The sequence below is a fragment of the Calliphora vicina genome, chromosome 4 (genome assembly GCF_958450345.1).
Source record: "Calliphora vicina chromosome 4, idCalVici1.1, whole genome shotgun sequence".
NCBI classification, from domain to species: domain Eukaryota; kingdom Metazoa; phylum Arthropoda; class Insecta; order Diptera; family Calliphoridae; genus Calliphora; species Calliphora vicina.
The window spans coordinates 96220574-96231396 of record NC_088783.1 but is presented as its reverse complement, the minus strand read 5'-3'; the positions used below and the strand labels follow the sequence as shown (position 1 = coordinate 96231396).

General features: G+C 28.7%; 1 protein-coding gene across 1 annotated transcript; it reads left to right on the top strand.

Moving 5' to 3' along the window:
* The first annotated feature begins 5653 nt into the window (after nucleotides 1-5653).
* Nucleotides 5654-6649, top strand: LOC135958595 (myb-like protein P). The gene has a single exon (XM_065509492.1). It carries the CDS (start codon nucleotides 5654-5656, stop codon nucleotides 6647-6649), a length of 996 nt encoding a protein of 331 aa, XP_065365564.1.
* Nucleotides 6650-10823: the final 4174 nt, after the last annotated feature.

Genomic DNA, 10823 nt, shown 5'->3' with positions numbered 1-10823 from the left:
TAATTTATTTATGTGTATGTGTGTGTGTTTTTTTTTTGTTTCTTTTGCTAAAAACTTGTTTTTGATACATTTTACTTGAATTTGCTTTGTTGTCAAACAATTTATGTGCAAATAACCAACGTAAGAGCTAATGCGACCGATTGTGTAATTGTAGGGCAGTGAAATTATTGTACATCTGATTTTTAAGCAACATTTTTCAATGAAAATTAATTTTTAAAATAATTTTTACAGTCATATGCTATATTTTATATATTATACAATATTTTTTATAAAACATTTCAGTTTCAAGGCTGCAGTGAAATATAACGTAATGTGTGCATAAGAAAAGAGTTGAGGGATAATACAAGTCTCGATCTAGTAGATGGATTCGAATCCACTGTATTTGAAAGAACCAATAGAATTGGCACCCATGTGTGTGTTTTTATGATTAAATCTATGGTTTCTAATTTTGCAATCATTATTAACTATTTTATATCCCACAACGGCTTATCTGCGGATACTTTAAGTGAAATTGTTAAAGAAAATATTAATATTTTGAAAAGCATGGGAATAAACATTCGTGTACTTGTATGTGATCAAGGCTCGACCAACCGAAAATGTTTTTCTAACCTTAAAGTATCTGTGGAAAAGCCGTTTTTTGAAACTAGTGATCAAAAAGTTTTTTGCATGTACGATTTCCCACATTTAATTAAGTCTTTTAAAATCACCGGATGGAACGGTCAGCTTTCAAGTTATTAAGGAATTGTATAAAATGGAAGCAAGTGCAAAAAAACAAAAATGTGTCCAAAATTAACACGGCACCAAGCGAACTTTTTATATACTTTAAAAATTATCAGTCGCTTACAGATTTTGGAAATCTAGCTGCTCCATCATTCAAACTAATGGATGCAAGCAAAAGACATATTTTAATATTTCATAAAATCTTTAAATCTGAGCCCCAAAAAATTGGTATAAAATCTTTTATTATTGAGTCGTGTAAACGCTTGACCCCAGAGTTGTTTGCCGACGTTTGTTCTCAACACAGAATAGAAGTTTTGGACTTTCTATTATTAGTACTCCTCCGAAAGCATTGCTCTTGGTCTTTAGAAAAAAGAAGTTCCAAGGAAAGAAAAATACAAATTTTATCAAAGGAATGATTTAATTTACTAAAATATAATAACTTTGTTAATTTTACTAGGGTGATTGATATCATCATTAAATACTTTTTGATGCTAAACAAGTAAGAGTGCTATATTCGGCTATGCCGAATCTTATATACCCTTCACCTTTGTTGTGGATGCATTTTTATTTTTTATAATTAGTATATATGTATGTACATTGCCCACTTTCAGCGTACAGCATCCTAAATTTATCAAGAACACAAAAAACAACAACAACGCCAAACGAAACAAAACACCAAAAGAAAAAACAAAATACGCAAGCCAATGAAACCAACACACATCCAAACATACGTTTAATTGTATAAAAAACAACAACGCCAAAAGAAACAAACACACAAAAGAAAAACAAAATACGCAAAGCATGCACATGCAAACATACGATTTGTTGCTTTTTTGTCAAAAAAACCAACACACAACCAAACAAACGTTTAATTGTATAAAAAACAACAACACCAAAAGAAACAAAACACAAAAAAAAACAAAATAAGCAAAGCATGCACATCCAAGCATACGTTTTGTTGCTTTTTTGTCAAAAAAACCAACACACAACCAAACAAACGTTTAGTTGTATCAAAAAACAACAACAACGCCAAAAGAAACAAAACACAAAAAAAAACAAAATACGCAAAGCATGCACATCCAAGCATACGTTTTGTTGCTTTTTTGTCAAAAAAACCAACACACAACCAAACAAACGTTTAGTTGTATAAAAAACAACAACAACGCCAAAAGAAACAAAACACAAAAAAAAACAAAATACGCAAAGCATGCACATCCAAAAACATACGTTTTGTTGCTTTTTTGTCAAAGCATGTATGTAATACATTGTGTTTTTTGATGAAATTTTCAGAGGTTGTCTCGGATTTTTGCTCATATCTCCGTTATTTATGGACGGATTTTGCTGATTTTAAATAGCAAAATTCTCGAAAGTATGTCTGACAGAATTGTTGAAGATTTGGATCCCGGAGATATCTGGGGCCTTCAGAAAATTGATTTCAACAGACAGACGGACAGACAGACAGACAGACAGACAGACAGACAGACAGACAGACAGACAGACAGACAGACAGACAGACAGACAGACAGACAGACAGACAGACAGACATACAGACATACAGACAGACATACAGACAGACAGACAGACAAACAGACAGACAGACAGACAGACAGACAGACAGACAGACAGACAGACAGACAGACAGACAGACAGACAGACAGACAGACAGACAGACAGACAGACAGGCAGACAGGCAGGCAGACAGGCAGACAGACAGACAGACAGACAGACAGACAGACAGACAGACAGACAGACAGACGGACATGGCTTAATCGACTCCGCTATCTATAAGGATCCAGAATATATATACTTTATAGGGTCGGAAATGAAAAATGTAGAAATTACAAACGGAATGACAAACTTATATATGCCCTTCTCACGAAGGTGAAGGGTATAAAAATATAAAATGGAAAAATATTTTGAATTTTCTTACAAATATAAAAAAAATATATTTTTGTATATATCTTTTCTTACATTTGTGAATAGAAATAAATTAAATTTATTCCGATTAAATAAAAACCAAACAAAATTCCTTAAGAAGGAAAAATAATATGTTTTATTTTAATCTCTTTTTAAATATCTTTAATAAGAATATTTCTACTGCACAGCTATGAAATAAATATACAACATGGTTTGACAAAAGACCCCAAAAGCATTTTGTGGCCATGCCGCTTTAATAAACAAAATATTTTTTATGAACAAGGCAGTTTATGTTGTTATTTTTATATTCCTATAATTCTTTAATTTTAGATAAAAACAACATCTGAATTTCGGTGCGAATCGATATAGTTTTACCTGTACAACAATAAAACACATGCTCTTGCCCTACAATTGCACAATCGGTCACATTTGCTTTTAAGAAGGTTATTTTCACAAAAATAGCAAGAAACAAAAATTCTTTTGTTAGGTTTTTGTTTTATTTTTACGTTTTTAATACACACACAAGCACATATATAGTCTGATAAATGAGAATTAAAAGATCTCATAAATCAACATGAGAGCATTGTTACGCTCTTTGTTTGTGCTTCTTTCCCTTTTGTCTTCCCCCCGCATCTTGTATTCATTCATATGCGCATTCTATATATTCTTTGCTTTAACCCTTTCTCAAGCCTTATCGGCTAGTTCTCTGTCTGCTTGATGTCTTGTAATGCAATGCATCACTAACCATAGTAATATTCATTTATCATTTAAGTATTTACTCATAAGGTTAATCCCACTCATTTAATATGTAATAGAATATTTTACCTACAATTGTCAACTTCACTTACAATTGTCAACTTCACTTATAATTGGCAACTCTACTTATTATTGTCATCTCCTTTTCTTTATATTATTATTCTTTATATTTATTAACGAAACAAACAATCTAATTATATATAAGAAGTATGAATCAATAAATAAAGGGCAGTTGAGATGCAACCTTAAGACAAACAACAAGTCTTTTTAATTAAAAGAGTCGAAGTTCATGCTCCAGTTGTCATCATCCACCACATGGCGATCCTGCCTCCACCATACTAAATTAAATAAAAGTGTTTAATAAAATAAAAAAAAAATAAAAACCTTGTGAACAAAACGTATTAGTGCGAATTTAAAGAAAGTTTTTGAAAAAAAAAAACCAAAAACTACCAACATGATTGAATTTAATGTAAATATTTATACAAGGCCACCAAACAATCTAATAACAATTTGCTCTGGTCAATAAAAGTGTAGAGGTTCAAAAGTGGAAAATTAACTAATATTAAATAAATAAATTAAACGAGTATAATTTATATGGAAAAGTCTTTTTTAAAAAAAAAATAGGATAAAAGTGTATTTGACCCTTAAAAGCCTAACTGTTTTTTAATATGCTGAACAAATAATTATTATATACTTAATATGCATTTCAAAGTAACTGTTGTTCGACAACTTTGTTCAAAGGAATTCAACAGGGGAAAGAATAAAGGGAGCAACGAAAAAAAGTGAAAAAAAAACCGTTTTAATTCTAAATATACTCTGAAAAGAACAGAACGTAAAGAACATTCCAGACATGTTGTAAATGAAAAGTAACGAAAAAGTCAAAATAACGGAAAAATTTTAAAGAAATAAAAATAACGAATCAAGAAACAAAAAATATATAAAGAAACTAAATGAAACAAAAAAAAAAGAACAAGTGCAACAACATACAAAACAATATGAAAAAGGAGCGAAAGAATAAAGAACGAAAAATTAAAAAAAAATAAAATAAAAATGAACAAAAGAAGAAGAAATAAAAAACTTAACGAGTATTTAACAACAATGAGCAGAATAAAAAAGATCCGATAGACAATAAATTAACAACAACAATAATTAAATGTAAGAGTACAAAACAACAGACAAACAATTATAATAGTCAACAACAGCAGAAGAGTAAAGTATGTATGAATACCAACAACATTGACGCCCAAAATTTGTCACGCAGCATTGGTGATTGGATTATTAACATAAGTGAATTATATTCTTTTTTTTAACAATACAAGATTTATACAAATAACAAATTTAATTTTAACTATAATTATACATTATTATTTTTAATATGGGAATAAACATGCATAAACATATAATAAATATACAAATTAAATGAAATAACTAAAAACAAAAGAAAAAAATGTTAATATAAGTTTGATCTACTTATAAAAAATAGAAAATTAAGGAAAAATAATTTAAATATATTTAAGATTGAATTTGAAATAAAAAAAAAATATATATATATATTTAATTATATATTTATTATATAAGTAAATGTATGTTAAAACTAAAATACTTTTAATATTATTTAAATTTCTACATTAACTAAAATTATTTTCATTATTAAATACAAAAAAATTTAAATTAATAAAATTACTTTCTACATACAATATATTCACTATTAAATTTTTGTTACCTAATAATTAAACTTAACTCAATAATTTGTACTATATTCAAAATATTTAACTTTAATACTTTAAAAAAAAATTTTTCACTTAAAAATAATATTTCTGTAATAAAACAAATTAAAAAAAAAAGAAAATATATATTTTAAACAAATATTTTTTTTTTATTAAAAAAAAAAAAGAAAGAAGAAGAAAAATATTTGAAATCAATGTCTACCAATGAATTTGAATTAGATACTTTTAAAGAATTAATATCAAATTTTAACAGAATTAAAAAAAGAATTTTACAAAATCGGCCAATTTCAAGTAAAGAAACAAAAAAACAAGAATATATAAATTTACTTATTACATCATATAATAACATTTTAAATTATACAAGTCCTTACATTAATAACATATCGGAAAGTTTGCAACAAGATATATATGATAAAATAATAAATTGCAGAGAATTATTATTTAAATGCTTCTGTAAACTAAATTGTAAAATCAAAATTCCAATTGGTGTGGATTTATTTCAAATAATACAAAAAGAAGTTTTAACAGAATCCATGTCTGAAACAGACATAAGTGATAGCAATTCTGAATCTGAAATTAAGGGACAACAGGAAAATTATTTATCAATTGAGACTACTGACAATATAAATAACTTTGATATGGCTTCAATAGAAGAAAAAACTAAATTTATCTCAATGTGCTCAAGCATTATACGTGAAAATTACAATGGAAACCCACTTACATTAAATTCTTTTATAGATAAAATTAACTTAATTGAGGAAATTACAGCTCCAAACTTAAACACATGTCTCATTTCATTCATAAAATCTAAATTGGATGGCAAGGCTAGGGAAGTTTTACCAAATCAGATAATTAGCATCGATCAGATTAAAGATATACTAAAAAATAGAATAAAACCCGATAGTTCCAAAGTAGTAGCTGGTAGAATTGCAGCATTAAATATTAAACAAAACAATTATACAGATTTCGCAAAAAACGTTGAAGATTTGGCAGATGCCTTAGAACGTTCACTCGTGATAGAAGGAATAACAAGGGAAAAGGCACATGAAATGGCAATAGACCAAACAATTAGTGTTTGTAGAGCTAATGCAAAGTCAGACATGGTTAAAGCAATATTGGCATCAACTACTTTCAAAGAACCTAAAGATGTAGTGGCGAAATTGATTATAGAAGATTCTAATACTGAAAACCACAGCCAGGTTTTGTCAATGCGCTATAACGGAAATAGGTATAATTTCAGTCACCGTAACCAACCGCCAATGAATAGATTTACCAGACGCAACAACTATAACAATAGATTCAACAATAACAACTACAATGGTCAGAGGAACTATGAACCTGCCAACAATTATAATAATAGATCAAATAATAACAACAATAACAGTCAGAGAAACTATACGCCTACGAATAATTATAACAATAATAGAGGAAGGTATAACAATAGGTCAAATCAGGCACAGAATGCATCCATTAGGACTTTAAACTCCGAAGTCCCTCAGCAGGACGAGTTGAGGGAGGAGGAAAATTAAATTGTTTTAATGAAAATAATACTAAATCTATTTACAGTTTTAATTTACATTTTTCTGATTTTATAAGTATAAACTGTAATGTTTCACATCAAATTAATACGTTTTTAGTCGACTCACAAGCTGACATATCTGTTTTAAAAGCCTCATGCATAAAGGATGTTTTACAAATAAATGAACAAGACACAATCAATATTGTAGGTATAACTACGAACACAACCAAATCATTAGGTATAGTAAAAGCTAAATTATTATTTCCAAATCATACAATATCACAAGTTTTACACGTCGTAACAGATGATTTTAACATACCCTCCGATGGCATTTTAGGTAAGGACTTTTTGAAAACTAATAAGTGCAAAATTGATTATGATACTATGACAGTGTCATTTCACGTATACGGCAGAAACATTTCAGTTCCAATTTCTCATGGTATAAATGATAATTCACATTTTTTCCCGCCAAGATCTGAAGTTTTTAGAACATTTCGTTTGAATAATATAACAGAATCAGTTTTTATTGATTCCCAGGAAATTTGTGAAGGTGTTTTTATCGGTAAGTGTGTAGTAAATTCTAAAACTCCAGTTTTACGAATTTTAAACACCACAGATGAAATTAAATTTGTTCATAACTACGAGGTAAAAACGGAAAAACTTTCAAATTTTTATATTTACTCCATTAACAAAACTTGTGTTACTCCTTGTACTGATCGTATTGAAAAGCTAAAAAATTTATTAAATGACAAAATGCCAATAGATATCAGAAACGATTTAATACCACTATGTGAACAATATGCTGACATATTCACCTTGAAAGATGACAAGATGACCATAAATAATTTTTATGAGCAAAAATTAAGACTTAATGACACATCGCCAGTTTACGTAAAGAATTATCGATTACCATATGCACATAGAAGTGAAATAAGAAAACAAGTTCAAAATTTACTTGATAATGATTTAGTGGAACCTAGCACTTCAAACTATAATAGCCCTTTAATTTTGGTACCCAAGAAAAATCCAGACAATAGTAAATCATATCGTATGTGTGTAGATTTCAGATCAATTAACAAAAAACTAATCGCAGACAAATTTCCATTACCGAGGATTGATGATATACTCGATAATCTGGGTAGAGCAAAACATTTTTCTATACTTGATCTTTTTTCTGGATTTCATCAAATTCCGCTTCACGCAGAGTCAAGAGATATAACGTCATTTAGTACAGATCAAGGCACATTTCGTTGGAAGGTTTTACCTTTTGGACTAAACGTAGCACCAAATTCATTTTCGCGTATGATGTCTATCGCATTTTCAGGTCTAGATCCTAACAAAGCATTTTTGTACATAGATGATATTATTGTAATCGGATGCAGCAAAGAACATCATTTAGCTAATTTAACAGAAGTTTTTAAAATATTGAGGAAGTATAATTTAAAATTAAACCCTTATAAATGCAATTTCTTTAGACCGGAAGTTACATTTCTTGGTCACAAATGTACTTCTAATGGACTCTTACCCGATGATACTAAAATAATTGCTATCAGAAATTACACAATACCAAAAGACAAGGACGCTGTTAAACGTTTTGTTGCTTTTGCCAACTACTACAGACGATTTATTCCAAATTTTGCGTCACTCGCTGCCCCACTAAATAATATGACACGGAAAAAAGTAAATTTTGTTTGGAATAAACATTGTCAAGAGTCCTTTGAAGCTATTAAAGCTAATTTAGTATCACCCAAAATCCTTCAATATCCGGATTTTAACAAACAATTTTTAATTACGGTTGATGCTTCTAAGATAGGGTGTGGTGCAATTTTAAGTCAGAACTTTAACGGCAATGATTTACCAGTGTATTATGCATCAAAGGCTTTTAGTCAGGCAGAACAAAAGAAACCTGTAATTGAACAAGAACTTCTTGCAATATATTTCGCAATAAACCAATTCAGACCCTACGTTTATGGAACAGAATTTGTTGTCAGAACTGACCATCGACCATTAGTATATCTATTCAACATGAAAGATCCTTCATCAAAACTAACGAAAATAAGACTTAAGCTTTCTGAATATAACTTTTCAATAGTATACATAAAAGGTAAGGATAATGTAGGGGCAGATGCATTATCCCGCATTTCAATTCAAGAATTAAAGGATGGAACAACCAATGGAACAGTTTTGGCCATGACAACTCGGGCAAAGTCGGTACAGAATAGGATGACAAAACCACTAGTTAAGGGTAATGACGTTATAAATTTAAAAGTTTATGATAAATTTTCACATAGTTTTAACAAAAACGTTTCCAAAATAAAGTCAGAACTATATTATGAAAATGGTAAAATATCTAACATAAGATTGAAAATATATAATAGATTTAAATTTAAATTTCTTATAGATGTTGAAGTTGTTAACGAATCATTGAATTTTGATGATATGCTTTCGAGGCTCGAGAAAGAAGCCAACAATAATAACATTTATAAAATGGAATGGTCAAAGAATGACAGTTTTTTTAGTAGCTACAGTATACAAAATTTGAAAACCCATGGTAACAGAATATTAAAATCACTAGAAATTATGTTAGTAGAACCGATTGAAACAGTTTTTGACAAAGATAAACAAACAAAACTTTTAGAGATTTATCATAACGACCCTATTATAGGTGGACATTGCGGAAGTAAAAGGTTATATGCTAAATTAAAAACAAAATATTATTGGAAGGGAATGACCAGAACAATTGCTTCATTTGTAAAGAATTGTAGAAAATGTAATTTGAATAAAGTGAAAAAAGGAAATAAAGAAGAACTTGTTATAACCCCTACTCCCATTATGCCTTTTAACATTATAGTACTGGACACAATAGGTCCTTTACCAACATCAAATTTTGGTAATAAATATGCTTTGACACTAATATGTGATTTCACAAAATATCTTGTAACAATATCAATTCCAGATAAAAGTGCAAAGACTGTAGCACAGGCAATTTTTGAGAATTTTATATTAATTTATGGAAACATGAAATCGATCAAATCCGATTTAGGCACTGAGTTTAAAAACGAAATATTTACCGAATTATGCAAACTTTTAAACATTGAATTATGCTTTTCTACAGCTTATCACCATCAAACAGTAGGAACGGCGGAAAGGAATCATCGCGTTTTCAATGAGTACATAAGAGCATTTATAGAGGAAAATATAACAGACTGGGATACTTACTTAAAATACTTCACTTTTTTCCACAATACAACTTCTAATACAGCATTTGACAATAAATACACACCATTTGAACTAGTATTCGGAAGAGAAGCAACAATGCCGAATGATTTAAAGTTTGGACAAATTGATCCACTTTACAATATTGATAGTTATAATACAGAAGTTAAATATCGGTTACAAAAATCTCATTTTATGGCAAAGACATTAATAGAAAAACATAAAGAAAGGAATAAAAAACTGTATGATCATTTTGCAAAACCCTGTAATATACAAGTTAATGATCAAGTATTTATAAAAAAAGAGCCATATGATAAATTTAAAAATATATATGAAGATCCATTTATTGTAACAAAAATTGATGGAGTTAATGTTTCAGTGTATAATAAAGATACAAAAAAACAAAAAACTTATCACAAAGATAGAATAAGAAAAGCGTAAAACTAAATTTGAAATTTTTTTGAAAAAATTTTAATTATAAATGTAAAAAAAAAAAAAAACAAATCGAATAACGACCTGTAATATAAACCACTATGCTTATAAACAAAATTATATATTATATTTTATAAACAAACAAAAAAAAAAATATTGAGCCAAATCAGATTGATCAACTGGTTTGACTCAACATTTTTTTTTCCCAATAAAAGGGAGGTGTAATGCAATGCATCACTAACCATAGTAATATTCATTTATCATTTAAGTATTTACTCATAAGGTTAATCCCACTCATTTAATATGTAATAGAATATTTTACCTACAATTGTCAACTTCACTTACAATTGTCAACTTCACTTATAATTGGCAACTCTACTTATTATTGTCATCTCCTTTTCTTTATATTATTATTCTTTATATTTATTAACGAAACAAACAATCTAATTATATATAAGAAGTATGAATCAATAAATAAAGGGCAGTTGAGATGCAACCTTAAGACAAACAACAAGTCTTTTTAATTAAAAGAGTCG

Excerpts from the sequence above, each read along its gene's own strand:
- LOC135958595 (XM_065509492.1), top strand. The coding sequence starts at position 5,654 with ATGTCTGAAACAGACATAAGTGATAGCAATTCTGAATCTGAAATTAAG.